General features: G+C 52.8%; 1 protein-coding gene across 3 annotated transcripts; it reads right to left on the reverse strand.

Annotated features, from left to right (window-relative positions):
* Window positions 1–27: 27 nt before the first annotated feature.
* Window positions 28–27,627, reverse strand: AARS2 (alanyl-tRNA synthetase 2, mitochondrial). 3 transcript variants are annotated; one of them, XM_074949090.1, is made up of 22 exons: window positions 27,502–27,627; window positions 24,871–25,059; window positions 23,039–23,184; window positions 20,668–20,862; window positions 20,085–20,229; window positions 19,343–19,488; window positions 18,713–18,821; window positions 17,617–17,655; window positions 16,558–16,669; window positions 15,241–15,368; window positions 13,008–13,158; window positions 9,292–9,461; window positions 7,636–7,749; window positions 7,000–7,140; window positions 5,981–6,118; window positions 5,416–5,525; window positions 5,053–5,161; window positions 3,191–3,313; window positions 2,703–2,813; window positions 1,684–1,767; window positions 1,244–1,354; window positions 28–703 (listed from the first exon to the last, which is right to left on the reverse strand). In XM_074949090.1, the coding sequence occupies exons 2-22, from the start codon at window positions 24,904–24,906 to the stop codon at window positions 539–541; spliced, it is 2,583 nt and encodes an 860-aa protein (XP_074805191.1). In that variant the 5' UTR covers window positions 24,907–25,059; window positions 27,502–27,627; the 3' UTR covers window positions 28–538. The 3 variants fall into 3 exon arrangements, with proteins under 3 accessions (XP_074805191.1, XP_074805192.1, XP_074805190.1); XM_074949091.1 differs by lacking the exon at window positions 27,502–27,627 and adding an exon at window positions 27,018–27,106; XM_074949089.1 differs by lacking the exon at window positions 27,502–27,627 and adding an exon at window positions 26,426–26,670.
* Window positions 27,628–27,923: the final 296 nt, after the last annotated feature.

The raw sequence follows: 27,923 nt of genomic DNA on the forward strand, positions 1-27,923 counted from the left end.
AACCAGAAAGGAAACTGCAGCTCAGCCAATTTCAGTTCTTTATTAGTTTCAGGATATCATTGGATAGTTCCCCTTCTCCCGCACAGAGCTTCCTTGTGCGTGTGGCTCACATGGCAGTAAATCTCTCCCAGCCATGGCACAGGATCACCCCTCTAGCAGCCATAACCTCCCCACAAGCTGGAGGGCCGGAAGAAAACTGGCTCCTTCTGTGACAATCCCCATGAATCCAGCCTAGACGGCCAGAAGCAGAGAGTCAGCTGCCTCCTCCAGACAGTCCTTTGGGGCAGGATGGTCGGCCCGACTCTGCCCCCTATTCCTATGTTGACCCCCGGTGGCAGGAAGCCAGATATCCATGATTCACAGTGCTTGGCAGCAGCGTTCAGCAACGGGAGCTGCTAAGCCACTCAAGACACAGGGCTCGTTGGAGGCTGAAACATGGTGCAGCAAAGGGACAGCTCTGTGGCAGCATCCCTGAGACGGGAGGCTGGGAGCTCTGCTGGCTCCAGCTGACCCCACAAAACAAGGAATCTTCCTTACTTCAGAGTCTAGTCCGGGCAAACTCCAGTGCAGCAGTCAGGGCTCCCTGAAGGTCCTTGGTGTTCCCAGTACCCTTGGCTACAATGCCAGAGCCCCCTGCATTGCCTCCCATGTGAGTACAGACAGCCAGGGCCCAGTCCGCAGCAGAAAATGTGGGCAGGGCACTCTGGGGAGAGACATGAGGAGAGAGGTTAGCCTGTCTGTGGGCCACGAGGCACCACAGCCTGGATGGGGAAAGAAGGGTCCAAGAGGGCACATAGGGCCCTTTCGCAGCACGCAGGCAGCCTGGGGTCCTTGCTCCCTGAGCCGATAGGGACTGGTGGTACTGTGGAAGCTGAGCCCAACGGCCCAGCAGTTTGTGCTCTGCTCTGCCCCATGGCAGACGTGGGCCTCTTTCCTGACTCCTCCCTCTCCAGGCCAGCAGAGTCTGGAAGCTCCAGGGCCACACCAGACTCAGCCTGGGCGCGTTGTGTCTCATCATTGACTCCTCCGGATGACTAAGCAGCAGCACTGACCGGCCGCAAGGGGCAATCCCATATAGTTCTTGCTGGACGCTGCGTGCTGCAGCCGAGGGCCTGTCTCCCAAACGGGGCAGAGGCGGTTACTGCCCACACTCTGGGCTACGAGCTCCCCCCACAACAGAACACAGACAGGCCATTAACCCTTTGCAGGTAGAGATTCCCAGCTGCAGCACGAGCCTGCGTACCTTGGACACCTGACAGGCACAGAGCACCTCGCCGGATGCCTGGGGGCTGAGCAGCAACACTGAAGCCCCAGGAGACTTGTCACAAAGCCGGTTCACCACCTTCATCAGGATCTAGGAGAGGCATGGAGGGGCAGTGTCAGGAAGGGAGAGGAAGATTCCTGAGCAGATGACTAAGCCGATGAAATACTAGAGCAGGAGGTTACCGCACCGCCAGCGTGCTGGGTGGCAGAGCAGCTCAGCTTACTCTGCTCTCTGGCAGTTCTGCCACCTCACCCCCAAACTGCTCCAACCACTGCGACAGCTCCCCTGTGCCTCAATTCACCTGCCCCAGCCCTAGCCAGCTGTGTCAGCTCCATCAGGCTCCAGAGCCTAACCCTACTGACTTCCCCTGCGCTAGGGGAGAAGGCAACTGCACGGAGAGATCTCACACACACACTCACTGAGAGCGAGTCGGCCGGGATGGTATCGATGATGACTGGCTGCTTGGAATGCCTCTCCAGCAGGCCTTGCGCCTTCTCTGCAGCCTGGAGGAGGAAACACACAGCACTGTGGGAGACCACCGATGACATGGGAGGATGGAGTGGACATCCAGCCCTGTCACAGGGGAAGGGAATGTGGTCATGGTGTGGGGAGCCTTCGAATGCCATGCAGGGGCCAGACTAAAATCTGCATACTGAAATCCCCTATTTACCCACTGAACAGACTATGCAAGCCACCCCTGCCCACACGCCTCAGCCGTGCCCTGGGGGGGCCCCCCAGGGGAGAGGGAAGTTCAGTCTGACGTCCCAGGTATGTTTTGCAGCAACCAAGTGGTTAGCACTAGTGTTCTGAAAAGACTCCAGTTCCCAGAACTAGTCGCAGAGAAGACTCATTGACCAACCACCATTCCTGGAGTGTCAAATACAATCAGATTAGCGAACAAAACACAGACTGCTGCTGAATGCTGCATGAGCAAGAGCAATAAGCACGGGGCTGGGAGGAAGTTCCAGTGTCTAGTCCGTGCTCTGCCACTGTAGCCTGGGGAAGTCATTTCGTAGTTCTGTCTCTCAGTGTCTCCGCCTGTAACACTGGGGATAATGTTTACCTGCCTCTCAGTGGGGCGGGGGTTGTGAGAAAGCACTTACATGTTGTTTCCCCATCTTTGCAGTGCAGGGAGCTTGCCCCGGTGAAAGGTTAATTTCAACATTTAAACCAAAATGGATGACTTGCTGTGTAGGTTAGGTGAATCAGCAACCAAAAGTGCAACATGAACTTCTCCTACACAGCTGGAAATGGCCTCCCCTTCCCCCGCATTCCCAGGGATCTGATTTCTTGGAGTGGTCACTCTGATGAACAGAACAGCTGTGGTTCTTGTGTAAGGGAAGATCAAGCTGAGAGAATCTGCCCATTCAGTGGAGAACAATCTGGTGGCCTTCAGCAGGCTGCAAAGCTGCCAGAGATCTTGCTGCTGCGCCCTTACCTGACTGATTTCCAATTTTCTAATCGCTGTGTTTGCTGCTCTCTGCAGGGCTTTGAGAATGGCCTGCAGTTCCCTTCTCTGCCACTGGGGCATCACAGTGCTGCCCACCTCCTGAAAAACAAGCAGCTGCTTAAAAACATCCACCCACCCACCCAACGGTGTGCCAAGGGGAAAACCTAAGTGGGTGCCAAGGAGAAAAGTGATTTAATGATCTGGGCATCATCTCCAAAGCTAGACCAGCTTTCCCACTGCTGCCACCTCCTCCCACGTTCCCTGTGACAACAGGATTTCCTGCCATACACACACTTGGAAGTGGGCTGAGACCTCTCCAACTCCTTTCATGTCAGCCACCAAACAGATCATCAGGTGGCAGCAGCTTTCTGCTGCTGCTGACCTGGGTGAGATTGGAACCCAGTGGTGGAGAGAGATATGACCCGGCATTTCAAACACCTGCTGGGATGCTTCTGCGTAAGGAACGCAGTACTCACTTCAGTCAGGCGGCCCACCTCCTTGGAGAGGCTCTGCACCTCGGGAAGGGAAGAGCTTCCCTGTTTCACCCGCGCAGAGAGCGAGTCCACTTCTTTAGCCAAGGACTGGCCTACTTCCCGGGCCTAGGAGAGCAACAGAAACAGCCCTTCAGGAGAGACACACTCAGCAGGGACGGGAAGGAGCAGGGTCGGGCATGGGTGAAATTGCAGGCGTTAACTCTTCAAACTTCCAAGAGGAAGACAGCTAGAAAGTGGGTGCTGTAAAGATTTGTGCTCTGTCACCAAGTGGCTCTTGTTTGGGGTTTTATTAGTGATAAATAGGTGAGTGTCTGAAATATCGAGGGTCTGGAAGACGATCCTTGCCATAGATTTATAGCCGTTGATAAACAGGCCAGTTGTAGGGAACCAAGCCACCCACAGGACAGGCCCTTTAACAAACACTTCACAGCGTGTTTAAACGTTTGACAGTGACATCAGGGGCTCTGGCTGGAGAAGCTCTGAGCCCCATCATTTGGGCTGTTTTTCACTAAAAGGTGCACTGTGGGGGTTGGAGACCTGTTAACTCTTCTAGCACACCCCCCTGGGAGCCAATATAGGATTGCATGGTGCATTTTCTACTTGCATTGCCTTGTCTAGTGTTAATCCCAAGTGGTAGGGCTCACAGATCTCTACTGGCAGGACTTTTTTTTTTCCCTGATGACATCCTTTACTCTCCCAGCTTGGAGTATCCTCTCCCTGCGGTGCCTCCATCTAACACTCAGGAGGAATGAAACAGATTCCCGCAGGGATCTGTGCCCATCCTGAGCTGAGGAGGAAGCCACGGATTTTGCCCCGGGAGAGCAGTGGGTGTAACGGGAGGGCCGGCACAGAGCAGGGACAGTGCTTTGCCCAGCCTGGCTACGTTCCCTTGGCTTTGTGCCGCTCTTTGGCATCCACAGGCTGATTAACATGCACAGCCCTGATTGCAAGCCGCTCACCTTGGCACCAAACACAACAGCAACCTGTGGGTGAACGTGAACCACTGACACGAAGCTGCAGAGGCGGCTTCAGGTCAGCGCTCCTAGCAAGCAGGGCAAGCGCGCCTCGCAGCCTTCACTCCTTCACGGCAGGAGGAGGCTTGTTGAGAATGCACAGGGGAGAATCAGACAGCAACAGATCTGCTGGGGTGGGTAAAGGGTTGCAGTTTCACCAAGGAGAAACATAATTTCCTGATGGCTGCACTCTCCTTGTATTGCTGCATGAGAGGAGATGGGAAGGGATGCCAAGTCCCTAACTTCCAGGTGCTCAAGCACATCGGGGCTTCCCACGCACAGAGTAACTAGGTCAATTGCTCTGCACATGGACTCGCCAGCCAGGATCACTGCTGAGCAGGAGTCAAAGATCAAAGCTAAGAAGTAAAAATTGCTAGACTGAGACCAGAGCCCCATAAGCACAAGAGGTCAGCAGCTAAAAGCTACTGTGATATGAAATGAAACTAGGGCAGAGAGAATCAATTCATTAGACTCCTATCTGAGACCTGGGTTTAAATCCCACCTGTGAAGAGAGGTTAAAGGTTTCCTGCTATTCAGTGCTGAATTATCACCTCAGAAGTGGTATTACCGACCAGGAGTGAGGGGCATGGGCAGAGCCATGTGTGGGGAGCCCAGGACTGGAAATAAAGGGGGCTACAGATCACTGGTGAAGTGCAATGGCAGATGTGTACATGTTGGGGGTGGGAGGAACAAGACTGGGAGATAAGAGGTTGCTGCAGGCCAGGCCCGAGGGGCATCAGCAAAGCTGGGGAGGGGGGTTGGGAGGAGCATACAGCAGCCCCCAGTTTCAGTGCCATCAAACCAGGGAAATCTCAGCCTCCCTTGTCTCACCTGCTTGGCTTGCTCCCCAGTCACTGCAATGATGCGACTGATCCCTTTAACCAGCTGATGCTCGGAGGTGATGGTCAGATCCTGCATAGCTCCTGTCTGCAGTAAGTGCCTGTGAGGTGGGCAGAGGGGAAATATCAGCATGTGCCCATTGTCTAGATTCAGTCTCAGTTTTCCAACAGGGAGCCAGGTTTTGCTTTCAGCTTCCTCTGTCTTGATCAACATAGCCTCCCCCTACAGTCTAGGTACAGACTGTTTAGAGACCCTCAGTCAAGCCCTGCCTTTGGATCTGGATGGGACGACAAGCCAGGAGTACGTGCCGTGCCCCCACAAAGCTCTCTTCTGACCCTAGAGAAGAGCACTTACGTCCCACAGCACAGCTCCACAGAAGTCTGCATCGCAGCCTGAGAGTTGGGGGTCAGTACACTTTCTACGGGGACACCTACCGATACCACCCTCACCGGATCTGGATACACCTGAGAGGAGAAAGATCAGCTGCAAACAAACAAGAGGATTCATGCGGTGTCACAGAACCAGTCAGTGCCTCAGGTCACAGCCGTTGCACCCCCCACCCAGAGACAGCAGATCCAGCGGCAGACAGCAGCACTGCTCCTCCCACAAGCTGACACAGAGGGTTTGCTGTTCAGAAAGAACAATTGAGAGAGCAGATTAGTGGGACCACACTGCAGCTCCATACCCACCTCCCTGTAGCATGCAGCCTCCACATCACCAGACCTGAGGCTGCCTGGGCACCCCCAGGAACATACCTTCATTCACCCCTCTCTAATGCACACTTCCCTTTCCCTCCTCTAGATGGAGATTCCCCGGTTGGGGACTCCATCATTGTATGTCTCTTATGACCCTCATAACCCTTGTTGGGAGCTGCCCTCTGCTGAGGCTTCTGGGCTTATTACATGCCCTTCTACTATACCTCATCCATGGTCCGGAGTCCCTGAATGCCACCTGCCAGTGCCAGGGGGGCTTCTGCCATATAGACAATTTCATTCTGGTCAACCACTTCCTGAATCACACCTTCGACTTCCTGCAGCTGCTGCGTGGTCACAGGGGCCTGGGAGAGGAGATTATCCACCATCAGGAAACATCCCCTGAGGGGCACAGTATCACGTGTCACAAAGGAGGAAGTGGTGTTAGAGCAGGAAGGCTCAGTGCCAGGACTCCTGGGTTCTATTCCCAGTTCCCTGTCAGATCTTGAATAAAATGCTTCCTCTCTGTGCCTGGTTTTCCCCATGTGTAAATGGGGGTCACGATCATCATGACCCTTCCCTCCCCACTGCCCCACTCCGTGAAACAGGCCAGGATCAATCCAACAATGTTAGTAAAGTCCTTCAAGTGAGAGACTACCCACATGCTAAGGATAAACTCACTGAGTTTCCTCATCTGCCCCCGACAGCCTGTGTAACCCATTTGTACACCTCCCCCTTTCCTGAGAAAGGATCCCCTCGGAGCACTAAGGCATTGACACCATGTACCCCCTAAAGCATGCCCCAGCAGATACTATAATCAAGTCAGCAAGCCTAAGTCTGTGAGATCCCATCACTATCACCCCAGGACCCCCCTGCCAATCCTCTGTACCTCCAAACCCACCCACCCTTTCCCCCACAGAGGTCACCCTAGGCCCTAGTCAGAGCAGGGCTCGGGTTACTTCAGGAGATTTGTTTGAGCGCATAGTTTCCTCTAGCCAGCCAAAGCCTGGCTTGACTCATATGGGACAATCCCATCACAAGAGAACGTGAAGCACAGCTAAAGCACAGCCCTACGAGACACTCAGCAATGGCTGAAACAGATGAAGGGCTCGAGTGTTTAGTTCTGATGGCAACAGGCAGGAGAGGGGAATCGAGAGGGTGGTTTATAAAGACAAGGGATGTTCCCCGGATCCTCAGGGACCATCACGGACCCTTCCAGAGTGGGGTGCTTTGGGATCCCCATCACCTGCGTACTGAAGTCGAATCGCAGCTGATCAGCAGTCACGTGGGACCCTCGCTGTTCTGTCTGATCTCCGAGGACATGGCGGAGTGCAAAGCTCAGCAGATGAGTGGCGGTGTGGTTCACCATGCAGGCCAGCCGCTGAACCTGAAACCACAGACACGCCGCAGATCAAGCACGAGGACCTCACAATTCTACTAGTGAGAGGGGAGGAGAGCGTGTCAGTATATCCTAAGCGTGACAGAGTCCATGTGGGGACCTTGCACCCATATAGGGGCTAGGAGAGGACAGGGGGAAGAGAAGCATTAGTGTGTGCGCAAATGGGGTATTTCACACACACTAGGTAGACGCGACAGTCCAAGCGCCCTCCTCATGATCTGACTCCAGTTGACTCCTCCCATTCGTCTGATCAGTGCTGTGCGGACACCAGTGCTAGGCTAGATTCTGCAGGACAAGGACCCATAGGGAGCACCCCTCCACACACCATTGCATGAGGAGAAATGCCCTAACCCAAAACCTCAGGAGGATGGGAGACAGACAAAAGCCCCTTTGAGCAGCAGCTCTTTGCTCTCAGTTGCTAAGTGCCACACACCGCCCCCTAGCAGCAAGGCCAAGAAAGTGTTAAGAGCTGTAAGTCCTTACCTCATCCACAAAGAGTTGCACTCGGTCCCCAGCCTGCAGGGTCTCGGGGGCTGTGACCTCATGGATCACGTAGCCACCGGAGAGCTGAACCGACTCCACCGGGAAGAGCACATCCTCCAAGCAGAGAGAGAGAGAGAGGAGTGGTTAGCACAGACGCTCAACTCCTTGGCCGCACAGGGATTTTAGGGGAGTTCAATGGCTTGTGAAAGGTGGCTGCTTGACTTCCGTGGAGACTGGAATCCCCCGTCTATCCCCAGAATGGATACAGGATAGGAAGAGGCAGGGCAAGTGTCCTGAAAACACCATCCCATCCTCGCCACCAGTGTGCTTCAGCCCTGCCCAGGAGTTCCATCTCTACGGCCCTGTGGTTCCATGTATCGCTGCTGAGGCTGCCAGCAAGCGGGGAGACAATGCCAGCTGTGAGCCTGATGTTCTGAGACATGGCCACTTGTCCCTTAGGAACTGGACTGAAGCCACTAGCTCACTTCACACACAGGGATGGCTTTCAGATCATTGGGCTGGATAAAGGGTAGGACAGACAGTAATTCATGTTACTCAATAGCACCCCCTTTGGCTTATGAAGGAATAGCACTGATAAGTTCTGTAGAGCAGAGATCCCCACACTGTGGGGCATGTCCCGGAACATTTGGGGTGGGGGAGAGGGGTGTGGCGGGGCCCAGGTCAGCCCCCACGGGTGGTCGGGATGGAGTGCCACACAGCCCCACTCTGCTCCCGGTTCTACTCCAGCCCTGCTCCCGGCCCCTGGCCACGGCTCCATTCCTGGCCCTGGCCCCCTTACCCGTCTGCACGTGGCTCCAGGGGGCTGGACAGGGCTAAGGGGGAAGTGCGACCCTGAAAAGTTTGGGGACCACTGCTGTAGAGGAATCCCAGCTAGTTTTCCTGGGACAGAAGGGCAGCATCTATGACATGCGGGTGATTCTCAAGGCTGAGGAGATAGGAAAAGGAGCTATGCCACTGCATGGCTGAATCTAAGGTACTGTATCCAGCCCAACTCCATATGACTACAGTAGATTCTGCCTTTGCATTAGAATTCCCCAAAGAGGCTTCAGTTTGCTTCCCTTTGAGCTCCTTTATAAGGCTGAAGCAACATGCTTTGGAGGTGGTGGTGGTGGACAATTCTCCGCAGTGCCTTTCGGAGGGAGAGAAGGGAAACGGGAGAGAGCGAGCCTCAGGCTGGGCATCACATACAGGTCTCTAGGGCAGGCCATGCAGAAGTTGCTCAGTCCAAGGACCTTTTGATGACTGATCAACTTCTCCATGTTCCTGGCCCAGTTGAGATAGAAGGCAGCGTGTTGGAAGGAAAGGGATGTGAAGGAGGAAGGGTCTACAGCCACCCCCAGCACTTTGTGCTACAAACAGGGGAATGGAATGACAAGGGCTAGAGAGACAACCAGATGAGCCTGTCAGCTCCCTGAAATGATCTCTGCTCTGAGTCATTGGGCTTTTCCCAGACCCCAAGCACTGCCCAGAGCTAGTGCCCAGCTCAGTACGCAGCTGGGAGAAGAGGAAGAGCCTGAAGATGACAAGCCTGAGGACTCCAGCCAGCAGCCTAGTACAGCGGAGAGGGATCACAGCTTCAGGAAGGTCATGTCTGACCTGACAGTAATTCCAGTCGCAGGCAGCAGACAGGCTCACCTGTTGTCCCAGACGAACCAGGTAGCCCCGATCATGTGCCTGCCCTCCCTGTTCTGCATAGAAGCTGGTCCTGTCCAGGAGGACTCCGCAGCGCTGGCCTGCCCCAACCTCCTTCTGAAGAGACTGATCTTTGTACAGCATCAAGACGGTGGCCTGGCACGGGCTAAATGCTGCAAAGGATAAGCACAAGTCAGTAACGTGCATCAGCCTCCCACTTCTCTGCCTTCCCTTGGAAGCACAGGGGTTTTGACTGGCCCACCAGGTCACCCTGGAGCCCTTCCACCCCACATAGAGTGCAGAGTCTGTGCAAGGGGAGGAAGCCTCAGTTAGTCTCAGAACCCTGGCAGCATTCAGGGTATTTTAAAACCAGGCACTTCACTCTGTGGGAAGAGAGCTGGAGCCGTGACACTGACAAAAAGGAAGGAAAGATTTGTGATTATTTTGTAACAAAACCTAGCACTTTACAGCTTTCACTCAGCTGCCTCCCGAGACCACATGGGATTTCACAGCTACAGAGGGGACAGAGCTCGGAATCTCCTGCTCCAAAAGCCCAAATCTGTTATTAGGCAATGAGCCCCCAAGGGGCCAGCCCTAACCATGATTTGATTAAGTGCCAGCTTGGTCACCATTCTGCTTTAATTAAGATAGCTGCTTCGGTACTGAATGCAAACTCCAGGCACAAAACGCAAGAAATTCACAGCTACCCCTCCTGCAGCTGCAGGACATGTATATTTTTCCTGTGCATTATGCAGATGGTGTTAACACACCTAATAGGCCATTAGCATCATATGTAATGTGGGAACCCCCACGGAATTTCCTGGCCTGTCCATCTGAAATCTCAACTGCATTGACAACTCCTTTCTATCCCTCAATCTAGTGTCGTGCATTGGGTGGTTATCTTATTTAAGTAGTACAGGCCTGTTTGGCTATGGGATCACACTGTGCACTCCTCCCCCAAATTACGAGTCTAGGATGCTCCCTGGATGCCGAGCGTCTATGGCCCACAAGAGGGTGCGGTTTGAAGTGACTGCAAAACAACAATCGCATGTAGCTGGCCAGGGGGCAGAGGGACAAGGTTAAAACGGACTGGACAGACTGCACCTTGCACCAGCTGAGATAGAGCACTCAGTCACCAATGCTAGGTTAGCCAACGGGATGAACTACTTCGTCTCCAACGATAGACCCTTGGTTATGTGGAGTCCCTGCTAGGCAGCAGCAACAAATTCCATCATCACTAACCCTTACTCATGTGAGACTCTGGCAGTGTCAATCCACTGAGTGCAAACACTAACTAGGCTTCAAAACCATTTCCAAGAGGTGTGCACACTCGATTCAGCTTCGTCCTTTTTGAAGCACCAGAAAAAAAACTATGCTCAGAAAAATTACACGCTTCAGGTAGTGAGAGCGAGGGAGTGAGAAGTGAGCACCACAGGGGAAATGTTCGCAGACGCACAAAGAGCTGCCGCAGTGGGGCAAGCTGACTTGCAGGGATGAAGAGCGAGGCCCCAATGTTCCTCAGCAGCTGAGATGTTGGCAAAGGGTCAGGGGCGGATATTAAGGAAGGGAAAGTTTCTGGAGGGGAGTCTCCGACTTCTTCACCGTATAGGCCCCATATTAACAGGGGCAATGTCTCAGGTGCAACCTCTCCCACTCATGGCTGTATGGAACACCTACTCTGTGTGGCATCTACGGCAATCACGGTCACCGAAAAGCCACAGGAAGAGGGCTTTGGGAGGTTTCTAGCTTCTTTATCAGTGAGGTAGCAGCTGGAAATAAGGAGCCAGCACCATGTGACTGGCTAAGCACTCTAGGGGCCACCAGCAGGCTGAGCACATTTGGGTCCACACTAGGAGAAAGCTCCAGTCTGCCAGCAGAAGTGGCTGAGAGATAGACAGGCAGCTCTTCACACCAGCAAACCAGAGACATTAAGGCTCATCTCACTGCCGGGGTGACTCAAGTGATCTACTTGAGAGTGACTTCTCTTGCGTTGGCCTAGCTTGAGTGAGAGCAGCCACATTGCAACACAACACTGGAGCTGCTGTGTGCTCACGGGTGCTGCACTCACTGAGTGCGTGAGGAGCGCAGCGCCGCTTAGCGTCTGGCACGAAGACCTGGTCTGTGCTTCAAAATTAGATCGACCTAGGAGTTGCTCAGGGTTGGGGAAATCGTTGTGCCATAGCTAGACTGACCTAACCCTGGGTGCAGACGCAGCTAGGTTGGTGGAAGAATTCTTCTGTCGACTTAACTGCCATCTCTCAAAGGAGTGGAGTAACTGCATCGATGGGAAGACCCCTCCTGTCGATGTAGGAAGGGTCTACGCTCCGGTGCTACAGCAGCACAGCTGCAGCGCCGCAGTTTCGCGCCTCTAGCGTAGACATAACCTGAGACTGCTGAACTGCTTGGTAAATTCTCTCTCAGTGTGGGAGAACTTGTTGGTCTTTTCTGGGCACGTAGGGGGAATTGTGGGAAGGCACTGGAGGACTAGCAGCACCTGAGTGGAGCTAGCCTGCGTCCACACCATGCGGTGGTTGTGTTAGCGGCTGATGATTTGTTCTCATTGGAGCTTTAGTCTACACCCCCTCATGGGCCAGCCAACTCGAGTGGAAAGCACCACCACAGCTCCAGTTAGGGGTATGTGTGGGGACAGGACTCAAGCGAGGGACAACTGAGGGACTGGAGTTAATTCTGACAAAACCCTCTGACAAACCACCTGAACTGGCAAAGGACGCTTATTAACAGAGACATGGGCTCAGCAAATGGGCCAGGTCGGGATGAGGTGCACTCCTAACGCAGCCAGGGTCAGTCTCATGATGATCACATGCATCCGATGAAGTGAGCTGTAGCTCACGAAAGCTTATGCTCAAATAAATTGGTTAGTCTCTAAGGTACCACAAGTCCTCCTGTTCTTTTTGCGGATACAGGCTAACATGGCTGCTACTCTGAAACCTCTCATGATGATGTGTCTCATTAACCAAGCCCCAAACTGGGACAGGGCTGCAGCTCAGATTCCTGCCCAGGGATTCTCAGCAGGAGCCTGAGAACTACTGTCCAACTTATGACCAGCAACAGTTCAGCTTCACATTCCTTCAATAGGGCCAAGGCTTCCAAAACTGTATTAAACTATGTGTAAAGTAGCAGGGGCATCTAGTGGCCAGCTGCTGTAATGGCAGGTAGTGAGGTTCTTAGGGTGAACACTATTCCTCCTATTCTGCCACAAATGTAAAAAAAACCAGAGGTTTAAGGAAAGAACCTACCCATCTGAACCCTTAACAGCATGGACCTCCCTAGCTACGGTATGTTTACCATGCCTAGCACCCACACATCCCAGTCCTCACTCCTGCAGACAGGCTAACTGCCAGCACACTGAACCCCCATCTCCAACGGACACCACATCTAATACAATTCATCTACACCACCGGGTAACAGCAGTCTTTAACTCCCAGCTCAGCAACCATCACAGAACCTCATTGCGAGCATGTGTTCAGTGGACACGCATATGACCTGCTTCCTGCTCTTGGCCATAGGCTGAAGAGGGAGATAATACACGAGTTTACATTCTGTACAGAGCACTCTCCAATATGCCTGAGATCATAATTCCCCTTGTAGGTGTGGTGGTTAGCTGGTTAGATCCATCCCTAAGAGGTTCCCAGGCTATGAATTGGACACTACCTCCCCCCACCCTCCGCAGGCTCTTTGGGCCATGCCTCAGCTCATACCATATCTCCCGTCTTGCCCGAGTGTGTAGGCGTATTTCGGCGAGTCATCAGTAGCAGGCACACCGTCCCTCCGCAGCTGAGCCAGCGAATGCACATCCAATCGCACACCGGAGCCCTCCAGTTGTTCTGCCTGCTGGGTCTGAGCTTTCCGCTATACAAGAGTGAAGACAAAGTTTGATTTGGGGGCACCCTAGGAGCGCCTGCTCCATAAGGTTAGGTTTCAGAGTAGCAGCCGTGTTAGTCTGTATTCGCAAAAAGAAAAGGAGGACTTGTGGCACCTTAGAGACTAACAAATTTATTTGAGCATAAGCTTTCGTGAGCTACAGCTCACTTCATTGGATGAAGTGAGCTGTAGCTCACGAAAGCTTATGCTCAAATAAATTTGTTAGTCTCTAAGGTGCCACAAGTCCTCCTTTTCTTTTTCCATAAGGTTAGTGGCTGTGGCTTTTGACTTTGTGGCAGTAGATCATCCCTGTAACACAGTCAAATCTGTGCTGCCTCAGGAAGCAATTAATCCCAGGCTGCTACTACACCTGGGGCCCCCACCAAACACTCAGCACTGCTGCACTACCCTGCACCATCCCCCAGGGGAGTCACAAGCAGCAGCTAATGTATGCTTTCCCTGCATACCGTAGTGCTGCATACACACCCCTGAGGCTGAAAGCCTTGATTTATCCACAGCATGGGAGGTGGGGGTCGCAATACAAACCGCACCCCAATCCCTCCATGCTGCCCCATCAGTGGGCCACTTTCCTGCCCTGGATGAACTCCACCTCTGGTATTGAGGGGTGTTAATTCTTCACGACCCATTCAATGCTTGCCCTCTCTGCTGACCTCAGTGCAGCTGTGATGATGGCTTTTGTAATGTGTCCACTAGAAACTGGCCTGAAAAAGTCACCAGCCAAATAGCTGTCAGAGGGTCTACAGTGTTCAGTCACTACTGACCCATGCTGGATTCATAAGAACGGCCATACTGTCCCAGACCAATGGTCCATCTAGGCCAGTATCTTGTCTTCCAAAAGAGGCCACTGCCACATGCTTCAAAAGGAATGAATAGAACAGGACAATCAAATGATCCATCCCCCATTGTCCAGTCCCAGAATCTGGCCGTCAGAGGCTTAGGGACACCCAGAGCATGGAGTTGTGTGCCTGACCATCTTGGCTAAGAGCCACTGATGGACCTCTCCTGCATGGACTTATCCAATTCTCTTTTGAATCCAGTTAGTTTTGGAATCCAAAACACCCCCTGGCAATGAGTTCCACAGGTTGACTGTGGTTTGTGTGAAGTACTTCCTTTTGCTTGTTTTAAAACTGCTGCCTATTAATTTCATTGGATGACCCCTGCTTCTTGTGTTATGTGAAGGGCTAATTAACACTTCCCTATTCACTTTCTCCACACCAGTCATGATTTTATAGACCTCTATCATGTCTGTCCTTAGTCATCTCTTTTCTAAGATGAATCATCCTAGTCTTTTTAATCTCTCCTCATATGGAAGCTTTTCCACCCCCTTAATCATTTTTCGTTGTCCTTCTCTCTACCCTTTTTATTTCTAATGTATCCTTTTTGAGATGGGGCAACCAGAACTGCACCTCTGTATTCAAGATGTGGGCGTACCGTGGATTTATATAAAGGCAATATGATATTTCCTGTCTTATTATCTATCCCTTTCCTAATGATTCCCAACATTGTTAGCTTTTTTGACTGATGCTGCACATTGAGTGGATGTTTTCAGAGAACTATCCACAATGACTCCAAGATCTCTTTTTTGAGTGCTAACAGCTAATTTAGACCCCATCATTTTGTACATATAGTTGGGATTATGTTTTCCAATGTGCATTACTTAGCACTTATCAACATTAAATTTCATCGCCATTTTGTTGCCCAGTCACCCAGTTAGAGATCCCTTTGTAATTCTTCACAGTCTGCTTTCGACTTAACTATCTTGAGTAATTTCATATGATCTGCAAGCTTTGCCACCTTCCTGTTTACCCCTGTTTCCAGATTATTTATGAGTATGTTTAACAGCACTAGTCCAAGTGAAGATCCCTGGGGGACACTGCTCCAAACCCCTGAGCTAGAAGAGAAAGGCATTCCATGATTTTGATGGAATACAGAGGTGATGGGGAGCACCTGCAGTGGATTTAAAGTACACATGGGAACCCTGACCAGAAAGAATAGGACATTAGCCACATTGATGGAGGCTTGCATTGGAGGCAGGGTTTTGTATCCTACCTTAGCATCTTCCTGGGCTAGCTGGTCCAAAGCTGCCCAATCCATTTGGATCCCCTTTTCTTCAATCATCAAGCCAATCAAATCTAGGGGGAATCCCAAGTTTCCATAAAGAGACCAGGCCACCTCCCCTGCAGAGAGACAAGAATGAGAACACAAACTTTAGGTGGCCACGGAGAGAACATACAGCAGAGTCATGGAGGGAATCTCTTGCTTTTTCTGGGGGTAGGGTGTGGGGGTGTCTTCACATCCCTAATGAGATCCTCAGGATCCCCCCCAATCTGTGCAGCCAACAAGGACTGGCTGCCCATTACATCCCATCAGCAGTGCTCTAAAATCACAGGGATTCCAGCACTCAGCTCCCTTGGGACTGTGAGCACAGATGTTTCCATATAGGTTTGAAAGCGTCTGCTCCCATGAGCAGGACAATGTGGTGCATCTTGCCTCTGTCTCATTAGGTACATTCAAGAGCTCAACAGAGCACGTGCATGTAGGGAGGTCTCAGCACAGTGGCAGGGTATTCCAAACACAGGTAGAGTGAACCGTATCAGCACACAGTCCTGCAAGCTCCTGAGTAATACAAGGGTGTCAGCTGGAACTCTCCCATTGCCTTATGCTACCAGGTACTGAATCACAGATTAGTGAGCAGGTGGGGAGAAGTTGGTTCAAATCTGCTCACGCAGGAAAGGGTTAAGCCACACTGTCCCTAACACACCCAAACATGCTCCTCCATGCAGGTACTGTGCTAGCTGTTCTACCTTTGTATTTGTTCAGAGCCGGTCACTGCAGCACCTACGAACCAAAGGAACCCCTTTAGCAGTGACAAGTGCCTATTTGCTCTGGTGAGCAAAGCATTGAGGTAGTCATCTCAGAAGCGTTTGGGAGATGGGGAGTGCCAGTGATGGGGCAGTAGCACCTGGTCGGCAGTACCGGCTCAGAGCATGGGGCTGGTGCTGTATTACCCCATGGCAGGGCAGCAGGTAGGCAGGCATTCATCGTAGCTTTGATTTGGAAGTTGGGAGGAACTCTGATTCTTTGTCTGGGGCAGAAGGGAAGGAGGGGTCATTCAGTGTGCACTTGTAGCCTAATACTGCCTAGCGTTCAGCACAAAGACAGGAACACCAGGCCACCAGCTGTGGGGAGGGTGCCTGCTTCCAAGGCTCTCTCCCCCTTAGCCCAAAGGGCCCAACACAGCCCAGCCCTCTCCTGAGACACCCTGGCAACAAGGGTCCAAGCCACCCTTAACCACTGGCAGACGCCAGCTGCTGCTCCTCCCCCAGGCTGCCCTCCCCTTCCCAGTGGAATCAAGAAGGGACTCACCTGGGAAGAGCTTGGAGGGACCCATCTGCTGCAGAGTCCTGTCAATGATACGCCGCCCCCGCAGGAGGGAGGAGAGAAATGCAGCCTCGTTGTCACGGATAACATTCATAATCTGCAGGAAGAGGAGGAGCAGATTCAGCCACCTTCCGTGTGGGCGAGCGCCACCACTCAGCTCAGCCCAGCCACCAGAACTCAGCCCTCCACATGGCTGGGGACGGGAAGAGTGGGTGCCAAAGGAGGGTCCCTGCATTTGCTATCACTGTGCACCTCCTATACCTCAGCTGTGGGCTCATGACTCGCTACAAGGAAATAGTTACCTGGGGCAGCTGCCTGTTGAGAGAAACCAGAGATCAGGCTAACAAGGTACTCTAGGTAGGTCATCCACATTTGCAACCCAATGAAAATTCTGCATGAGGTGCCCAGGGCTAGAACAGCAGGTCACGCTGCTGGTCAGGATTGAGGGGCATCAGCAGAGCTGGGCAGGGAGGAAGCTTGTAAAACAGCTGCCCTCAGGATTCCCAAGCGTCTAGTTCCCTCTTTAGCTACATAAATAATGACCACAGGAGGAGCAAAAGGTACCTGTGCTGGGAGGGGAACCAGGCTCATGGGCACATGGCCCAACTAAGGCCTGGGCTTTACCTTAGTTCTGTAGTCACAGGGGCTGCCCTGCTTCATTGGACACCAACCAGCCAATCTTGGCACAGGAGAGATCCCTTCAAGATCCACAGTCAGCGTCCATAGGGGAGTCCACAGCATGCCCCTGCTAGTTCCCAACTCTGCATGCAGCACCTTCGTCCATTCTCTGTATATCTGTGCCCTGTCCCCTCCCTCCGAGAACGTGGCTATGCTGGGGGTAGGGCAAACTCATCCGTCCACATCCCAAAGAGGTGAATCCCTCGCCCCCACTCCACTTTGATAGCATGCTAGGGGCTGCTGTGCAGCACTTCCAAGAACTCAGGGATAATTAAAGTGGGGGCTTACGGGAGCCCCCAGATGCAGGCTGGTAATGATTCCCATGACAGGTTACTGCTGCTCTCCAGCAGATTCCATGCTGCTCACCTGGTCTGTATTCTTCCTCAGCTCCGGATAGGCGTCTCCCTGCAGAGCAAATTTCACTGAGCATCAGGAAATAGCTGTGTGCAGTGTCAGTACAACAACCGCTCCTCCCTACCTGGGGACACGGGCAGTCTGAGCCCCAATAATGCCTTTGCACAGGTCTTGCCCCAGAGGGCCCCATCTCAGGGATGGGTCTCAGCTAGCCAGATGCCTCTGCATGTCTATTGCACCTTCATCTGAGACTCTCAGAGCACTCTGCAAGTATTAAAGAAGCTTCTCTCCTCCCTGTAAGGTAAGTGCTATACCCCCATCTTAGAGATGGGGAAACTGAGGCACAGAGTGAGGCAGTGACCTGCTCAAGTGCAGACAATAGCAGAGCCAGGAATAGAACCACGTGTTCCACCTCCAAATCCCCTGATCTAACCACTTCACACTTTGCATCCCAGACAGAAGGAGGAGGAGAAGGGGCGGCACTTACCTTACAGGGTTGGCTGGGGCTGGCTCTAACCCCTCCTCAGTCCTGCCCCTTCCGTCCTAGGCCCAGCCCCTTCTGGGGGCCAGAGCTGGCCCCAACGTACCGGTAAGTCACTCGACTTACTTTCACCCCTGATTCCACCTCTCCTCCCATTCGCTGTTGCATGACGTCTCTGTGGCAACTCTAGCAAACGCTTATGTGCAAATGTAACATTAGGAAAATATTCAATGTATTTTTAGTTTCTTTTTGTAGGATTTAGCAGGAAGAAACAAAAGGGAGGAGAGCCAGCACCATATGACCCGCCAGCTCTCCAGAGACCACTTTGGGAACCACCACACTAGTGTCTATGCTGGCAGCCCATCTCTCTTCTTTCACATTCACGCACCATGCTTGTGCTGAACGTATTGTTTATCACAACGAGCCCTGAGCCTATAGAAATAAGAAGGCCGAGTGTCATTGGGATAAACATCTCACAGAGTCAGAGATCCGCACTGGATATAGTCTTCTGGAGCAAGCACTGGCAAGAGAAACTGCTCCCGCGCTCACCTGAGAAACATCTGGCTGTATGAGACCCTGGCTGATAAGCAAATCTCCCTCCCCACAAGAAGAGCCCTTCATACTTACCAGAACTTCCACCACGGCAGGAACCAAGCTGGCCAGGAACCCTGGTGGAGCGTGGAGAACTTCAGAGCAAAACCGGACAGCCCTGCGCAGGATGCGGCGCAGCACCAGCCTGCGGACAGGGGAGGATTCCTAAGACAGCCATTTGAGTATTCCCAACTAGCTCCCCGTTCCCAGCCCAGCTCCCCCCATGACCCACTCACAAGCCAGCTCCCTCCTCTCTACCCATTCCCTTACACAAATCAGCTCGCCCTTTCTGCCCAGATCCCTGCACGCACACACAAACCAACTCCCCACCCTGTCCACGTCTCCCCACACGGACAAACCAGCTCTGCCTTCTTCACCCATATTCCCACACACAGACCCAAAAGCCAGCTCCCCTCGTCCTGCCCACACCAGCTTCCCCCACCTCACACTTATCCCATCTGATCCCCAAAGGGCCAACCCTGCATAACCATACCGGTTTCTCCATGCCCCTCTTGTCCTGTATACCCTATATTCTCTCTCACCTCCACTCAACTACACTCAACTCACCCATTCCCCCTCCAGCCAGGGCATCCACCCTACTGTTGCTTGTACTCTCCCCCTCTTCACAGCCAAGCAGCCCCTCCCCTCATTATCACACATCCTTACTCAGCCCCGGACATGCCGGGGTACACGCCGTCGGCAATGCACACGGACAGGGTGCGCACATGATCTGCCACCACGCGGTAGGCCATGTTCACAGACCCGACATCGGCCTCCCCCACCAGGCCCTGGTACCCAGGCCCCCCGCAGCCCTGTGGAGGGGTGGGGACAGAAATGGAGACGTTTTAGTCAAGGCACCCAGCTCTGAACGGCACAGCTACTCCAAAAGGCATTTGGCCATAAACTCTGCATAATGTTGCTCTGGGTGGGTGTTCTCAGAGCTGAATCTGACCCCCGGGAGGTTCTCTCTCCTAATGCCAGGCATGTGTCTAATCCTCTCTCCACACTCATGCCAGTCTGCCCTGCATGCCAAGTGCACCACATTAACACCCATCTGGCACATGAGAGACCAGGGCTCATGTATGTCAGAGTCATCGTCAAACCCAGGCTCTGGCCACTTGGGGCAATTAAAATCTCAGGCCACTTGTAACATGGGTTATCAACTCTGGTGTCCTGGTTAAATTCCAACCTGGGAAATTCTCTCCTGTCTCCCTAAAATCCCACTCTTCTTCGAACTGGACACACATCCTGTCTTAAGCTGTTGTGCAGCATTGCTGTGTATTGTTTGACAGCTGCCTCGGCCCACCCCAGAGGGGGCTGCATTTCAATGCTCAGCAAGTAACCTCTACAGACCCAGAGTGGGAAGTACTTTAGGCTCAGCTGTGACCCCCTGGCGGCTGATCATCACCTTGTGGATGGCATCCAGGATGGGGGTGAAGAGGTCTGTGTCGTAGTTGGAGCGCTTATTCTGCAGAACTGTCACCAGCCTTTCTAGGCCCATCCCCGTGTCCACGTGGTGCTGGGGCAATGGACGCAGACTCCCATCAGCCTCTCTGGCAACACACCAGCCCCCACCCAAAACACAAGCCAGAGAAGCAGAAGTTAGTCTGAGGCCAAGTGCTGATCCATCTTGGTGCGGTGGGGAGGGAATACAGACTGGGGATGGAAGCAGCAGGGCAGCGTGCAGGAAGGGGCACAGAGGTGACTCAGCAGGCACAGCTACACAGCAAAAGGGGGCAACCCCAGGGACATGACTGACAGGAGCAGCAGCAGGGCAGGGAGGTCTGTGAGGCAAGGCAGAGCAGGGGAAAAGGGGACACCAGTCAGGACAGATGAGAGCAGTGGGGAGCTAGAGAAAGGCTCCTCCTTGCCCTGTGTGCTGCCATCTGCTAGTGAAGAGCAGGGAGTCCTCAAACGTAAATGTCTTTAGTGAGGTGCAAGTCTCATACTATTGAAATGAGTCTCTCAGGCAGCTCCCAGGAGCCCAGTACCTGCTGTACTGCATGAAGACCAGGTTCCAGATCTCCACCACATCAGGGCTGTCCTGGTTCACCAGTGCTGCCGCGTGCCTGCCGCCACCCACGTGGTCATAGTGGATCTCGGTGCAGGGGCCGCAAGGGCCCGTCTCACCCATCTCCCAGAAGTTTTCCCTCAGTGGGAAAGGAAGCACGTGACTGGGAGGCACCCTGAAAAGGAAAGCAGCAGAGTTGACTGGGCTGGGGTAGCAGATTGTTCCCTTCAGAGTAGATGAGCCACAGGCTACCATGGGTCAGGGAGTCTGGGGGAACTCCCTCTCCGACTGTATTGCCACCTCACCTTCCAAACTCTATAGGGTTAACTTGCTTCTGCTCAGAGGGGGCTGAATTAGCCTCCCCACCATTTTCTCCTAAATTAATTACATTCTATTCCAACAATGGCCACTGAGCAGGAACAAACTGAGTCACAGCACGTGGCACCCTGTTCACTGCTGAACTTGGCCAACAGACTCAGTTTGGCGCAAGCTGATGTGGGAGATGTTTCCTCTTCCACTGGGTCAATCGACCAGTTTCCTTCACTGGAGCAAACTCCAATAGAGTCAAGATCTGAAAGGGTACTCAACAGGGCGAGAGAGAGGTATTGGACCAAAGAACATGTGCTGCTGCCTTGTACAAGCTACCGCACACACCAGCCCTTTCAACCAACAAGCTTCCTCTCTGCCCTGGAGTAGGGTGGATTGATTTAAGTCAAAATGATTTAAATCATCAATTTTCATCAGCAAGTAGAAAGCCTTGATTTCAACTTAAATCATCGATTTTAATTTTGTTTTGCATTTGTACTTTTAAAGGTATTTTCCTAAAGAAAGGCTGATTCTCATTGTTGGTAACCTTTAAAACATGTTGATCTGCAACTTAATATGGCCTTTACGCTAAATTCAGTGCTTCTTTTGGATAACCTGGAGGATTATACTTATGCACAGATATTTAACCAATTATATATCTTAATGTATGTATATTCAGATTCTTAATTTAAAAATTTCTTTATTATTGTAGAAGATGATGCCTGTTGCATTTTTGTATATACAATATGAAAATTATTTTTTTAATTTGTGTCAAGCTCAATTTGGATGGAAATTCAAATTAAATTATTAATGCACAAAAACAGCATTTTATTTTTTTTTTAATTAAAAAACAAATGTGCTGGATACTTTTTTCCTTATGTATCAAAAAGGATATCAAAACAGGTTTTTCATTTAAAACTAACTGATTTACTAAACAAAGGGAATATTATCTGTAGTTAGTGAATTGAACTGATTGTTTTAGGTCACTATGTCCTTCAGGATTTTAGAACTAGTAGATCTCATCCTCTCATACCTAGTTTTAAGTCATATACTGGAAGAGAAAAACAAGCTTTCCTGCTTTTTCAACTCCCAGCTGAAAGTTAAGAAATCAATGTATTAGTAATTGAACTGAACTACTTGAATAAACTGAAATGAAGAAAATATTTTCTCTGCACTTGCAGAAGAGGCTACTGCTGTCAAACGTTACGGACTTCAGCCATGGGGGGTGGGGGTGAGGAGGAGAGTTTGGCACTGTAGCCGTGCGGAGGGGGGAGGCTTCTGACCCTTGGGCGCACTAGGGCTCAGGGCTTTAGATCTGAGGGGAACACTGGGGCTTCAGCCCCGCGGGGTGTGCCGGGGCTCAGGGCTTTAGCTACAGGGGGAGAGCTGGGGATGAGACTGGTGCTCCCCTCATAGCTAAAGCCCTGAGCTCTGGCACCCCCCACGGGCCTGAAGCCAGGAATGGAGCCACAGGGCTGAAGCCCTGAGCCCCGGTGCTCCCTGCAGGGCTGAAGCCCCGAGCCCTGACCTCCCCTTGCCCTCCAGTGCCAACCCGGAGGGACCCGAAGCAGCCCCTGCACATGGCAGTAAAATATTTGCTTTTGTTTTGTGTGTCTCCACTGCTGCCTGATTACTTCCAGTTCCAGATGGCGTCCTGTTGACCAGTAAGTCTGTAACTCTGGTGTTCATATCTTTGAGGTTCTACTGTAACATCAACTGTGGTGGTGGAATTGCATGGACATCTTTACTAAGGACAGGACTGAGACCACTGGTCTCATTTCACACAGGCCAGACAGTAACCATTTTGACTAACCCAGAGCTGCATTTGAAGTGGCAATCTAGGGATAAAACATTTCAGGGCTGTCAGGCCACTATTGAATTCATAACAATCCAACTGAACTGGACTCAAATAAGACAGAGTCAAAGAACTGATGTATCCTTTTTGCTTCCACACCTGTATCCTAACAGCTAAAGAGCAGGTGAGTGAACTTGCATCTCCCATCTCTGCCCATGATACTCCTGTTCTGCTTCTCTCACACACTTACCCTAGGCTAAGCCATATGTCCCTGCTCTCCTCATCTGGGCTCAGACCCAGTGAGGCGTCTCCTCCGAAATAGGTGATGTACAGATGGTCTTTTGGGATCTCATAGATCTGTGTTAGGAGCTCCCATGCCATGCCACATGCTTCCTCCTGAATGGAGTGAGGGAAAACAAAGGAGAGCATAGCTATTCAGCAGCACCCAGGTGAGAGACTCCAACTTGAGCATTAGGGGTAGAAAGAAAGGGAATCATATACTCAAGAAGCTAGTCTTAGCTACATTCTCCCTTTGCCATTCTATAGTGTATCACAGAGTGTTAAGGGGCTATGACACCAAGGTAGGCTTTCAGTTATCTAAGTAAGGCAAGTTTTGACCTTCCTACTGGTGAACTGAGTATCCCAGGATGGCCTGTCCAATAGGCGGAGCACTATGAGTGGTACCCTCTTGCAATGGGTAAGTCTTGATGAGTAAGTCAACAAGGGGAACATTAGCACTAACTGTCACGGTGATGTATGAAGTGTGAATGTCTGTTCCCCAGGAATTAGGCTGCAACCTCTACCCCAATTTGGGTCACATACTCCATAGACCACCCTCATGAACCATGCAGTTCTTAGCTCAAGTCATCTGAAGCTGGCACCATTTTCTTTGGGTAATTCCTAGAGCAGCGATTCTCAAACTTCATTGCATCGTGATTCCTACAAAAATTACTACACAACCCCAGGAAGGGGGACCGAAGACCGAGCCCTGCTGCCCAGAGGCCAAAGCTGAAGCCCAAAGGCTTCTGCCCTAGGCAGTGGGGCTTGGGCTTCAGACTTGCTGAGGCCCATGACCAACACCAGCCTTGGTGACCCCATTCAAATGGGGTCCCGAGACACAGTTTGAGAACCCCTGTTCTAGAGGTAAGCATCCAATTCAGGGTTCCCTTCGGAGATGCATAAACAACCAGGGGGGTCAGCAAACCTTTTCCTAATATGGATCATACTTTAAACCAGAGATTACTTCATGGAAACCTTCCCTCCCATTTGGTGTCACCCATCCCTATCCCCGCCACCTCATTTGCCATCACATACTATTTTAATGACAACTACACAAACTGCCACTTTCATGAATTAGCTAAACATTTAACGGATTGGTAGTTTCTTTTAGTGCAGGGATCTCAAACTCAAGTTACCAGGAGGGCTGCATCAAGACTAACACATTGGCCCAAGGGCCACATCACTGCCACTGCTCCCTGCCACTGCCCCTGGCCCTGCCCCCACACCACCCCTTCTGAGGCCCCACCCCCATTCCAACCCCTTCCCCAAAGTCCCCACCTCAACCCCATCCCCAAATCCCCGCCTTCTCCCCACCTTCTCCCCTGAGCATGCGGCTCCCTACTCCCTCCTGGAAACTGCTAAGTGCCACCAAACAGCCTCCAGGAAGCGCCTGGAGGTAGGTAGAGGAGCAGGGACGAGGTGCGCGGGGGGTGGGGGAGGGGAGCTTGGCAACCTCAGGAAATAACTGGGGGGACGGATGTGGGGAGCTTGGCGGACCGCAGCAAATAGCTCCATGGGCAGCGTGTTTGAGAGCCCTGTTTTAGTGTGATTTTGCAGCTGGAAAATCAGCCAGCCCCTCCAGACCAGCAAATTCTCCACAGAATGCCAGCATGTGATCTGCTGACTATGGTTAGAACCCTCTGGTTTAAATCATGGAACTTGCAGCAAAAAAATTCCAAGCTCATCAGAGCAGCTGAGAGAACATGCCTCGTACAATTATTTTTACAGTGCCACAGGGTGCACTTGACACTTTACAGCAAGACCTGATCCCTGCCTTAAGGAGCTCATGTGCTAGCATCTCACTTTGAAGTAATCCCCAAAGGACCAGTTCCCCAGCATCTCAAAGAAGGTGTGGTGGTAAACATCTCGGCCGACATCATCCAAATCATTGTGCTTCCCGCCAGCGCGCACACATTTCTGGCTGTTCACCACACGCTGGTACTGTGCCAGCTCACTTCGGGGATGTGCTGTGCCCAGGAAAATGGGCTTGAACTAAAAGGAATCAAAGAAATGAAACAAAGAAAATCACGCCATTTTCATACACTGCCCAGCAGAATGGGCCCCTGACTGGGGCCTCTGAGACTACTATGCTATAATTATTAAATAATAACAGTAATGAGAAAAGCTTGTCACAGGATTTACTGCCTTGAAGTATTTAGGGCATGGCAGTTAGAGCTGGTTGGAACAAATTCAGGCAATATGCCGTTTTGACAAAACCAAAACATTTCACAAAGATGTATCTGTTTCCATGAAATATGTCAGATAGGCTTGAGAGACGCTCTTTGGCCGTGTGGTTAGTGCACTAGCCTAGAAGGTAGGAAACCCAGGATCAAGTCCCTGATTCAGACAGCAGAGTTTTTCATCCCAAATCAAGGCAGACCGGAACTTGAACCTGAGTCTCCCACAGGCCCCCCACCTTCTCCTGCCCAACACAATTCCATGTTTGTGGAAAACATTCCAAAGGTTTCATTTTCAGTCCAACTTCAGAAGGAGTTGTGAAGGACAATTGTCAACTCTCATGGCAGTCTAAGCACTGCATATTGCATCGGTCCCCATGGCAGACAAACATAAGGGTTGGAAGGATGGCCTAGCGATCAGGGCACTGATCTGGGACCCAAGAAACCTGGATTCAATTCTCAGCTCAGACACAGACTTCGTGTGAGACCCTGAGCAAACCACTTAATCTGTCAGGCACAGACAGCACTTTCCTGCCTCACAGGGGTGTTCCCAGCAGTGACAGTGAGGCACCTAGATGCTATGCTGCTAAGGGCCAGACAAATTGCTATTTTTTTTATTACAGAGAGATGCAATAGGGTGAGCTACATGCACAATGGATCCATGGGTGCTGCCCAGAGGGCCTGCTGCAGCCCTTTGCCCCGATGCAGTATGCCACCCTCACAGCTAAGGATGGATCTAAAGAAGTTGGTTTTTTACCCACGAAAGCTTATGCCCAAATAAATCTGTTAGGCATTAAGGTGCCACCGGCCTCCTCCTTGTTTTTGTGGATACAGACTAACCCAGCTACCCCTCTGATAGGGAAGGATGGGTAACTACACCAGCGTTTGAAAGATTTACCAGACACTGGCTGGCCCCAGAACTCAACAGCCCGGTGCTGGGGAGGGATCGGAGGGCACCAGGGGCTACAGCTCCAGGGCTGCTGAGAGCTCCCCTGGCAGCGACGATGCGGTTGCGAGGTGACCGCGCCTCTGGCCACTGCCAGGCAGCCCCGGGGCTCGGCTGCCAGGAGCTTGGGCACGGCCCAGCCGCTACAGCTGGGGGCCCAGGGCGGGGGCTGCGTCGGCCCCGGGAGCCGCCTGTCTGCAGGCTCAGGCAGCGCCGCCGCGGGGCTCGCCCCCACCTGGTTCATGCCCGCGTTGACGAAGAGGAGCCCGGGGTCCCCGCGGGGCCGCACCGGGGCCGATGGCACCAGCCGGTGTCTGTGCTGCTCCTGGAAAAAGCGGAGAAAGGCCTGGCGGACCTGCCCGGCCGGGGGGCAGGCGGCGGCGGATCGAGTCCGGCGCGGGCCGCAGCGCCAACCCGGGGGGACCCGGAGCAGCCTCCGCACATTGCCTCCCGCGGCCATCTTAACTGTGGGCGGAACTCCTGAAAGCCGGACCCGGCTTCGCTTCGTCACAGGAAAACCACTCAACGAGAGAGGCAGCAGCAAGAGAGAAATCCCTGCCGCAAGGGCTGGTGGGATCGGGGAGTCGCACGGGGGTGTGCAGAGCTCAACCTTCTAGCATGATCTGCGCCCCTTACAGGTCCGCCTGAAGCGGCCTCCGAGCACGTGGCACTGGCACCCGCTGCTCGGTGGGGTGGGGGTGTGCGGAGCTCGGCCTGGTCCACCCTCTGCAGAGCTCGGTGCTCCGGTCCCCTGCACCAGCTGCTGGCCAAGTAGCAGCGTGGAGCTTGGTGGCAGGGGCGGAGTCTTACTGGTAAACCCTACTTACTTGTCCATTTCCTTTTTGTCTTCAGTGACAGTTCCCCTTAGGCTTGCCAATTGTGTAATCACACAAACCCAAACACCTTTGCCCCGCCCCTTTTGTGAGGCCCCGCCCACTCACTCCATCCCCCTCCCTCAGTCACTCGTTCGCTTCCCCCCCCCCCCAGTCTCTTTCACTGTGCTGGGACGGGGGGTTGGGATGTCCCAGCTCTGGGCTGGGGCCCAGGGGTATGGAGTGTGGGAGAGGGCTCTTGGCTGAGCCTAGGGCAGAGGGTTGGGGTGCAGGAGGGGTGGGGGTGCAAGGTGTACTGGAGAGGGCTCAGGGCTGGTGCAGGGTGCAAGCTGTGGGAGTTTGGGTGTGAGAGGGTGCTCAGTACTGAGGCAGGGGGTTGGGGTGTGGGAGGGGGTGAGGGGTGCAGGAGGGGGCTTCAGGCTGGGGTAGGGGTGCAGAAGGAGGTTCAGGGTGCAGGCTCCGGCTGGGAGGTGCTTACCTTGGGTGGCTCCCAATTGGCAGCATAGTGGGGCTAAGATAGGCTCCCTGCCTGCCCTGGCCCCGCACCGCTCCTGGAAGCAGCCTGCGGCTCCTGGGGGAGATGGGGAACAGAGGGCGCTTCCTGGCCAATAGGAGCTGTGGAGCTGGCACTCAGGGCACGGGCAGCCATAGGCGCCAACTCCGTGGGTGCTCCATGCTGGAGCACCCACGGGGAAAAATTGGTGGGTGCTCTGCACCCATTGGCAGCTCGCCTCCACCTCCGCCTCCTCCCCTGAGCGTGCCGCCGTGTCCTGCTTCTCCCCCTGGCTCCCAGAGTTTGCCACGCTGGGAGGGGGGAGGAGGAGGAATGCGGCACGCTCAGGGAAGAGGCGGGGCTGGGGTGGGGATTTGGGGAGGGGTCCAATAGGGGCAGGGAGGGGG

Source organism: Natator depressus, chromosome 3 (genome assembly GCF_965152275.1).
Source record: "Natator depressus isolate rNatDep1 chromosome 3, rNatDep2.hap1, whole genome shotgun sequence".
Taxonomy (NCBI): domain Eukaryota; kingdom Metazoa; phylum Chordata; order Testudines; family Cheloniidae; genus Natator; species Natator depressus.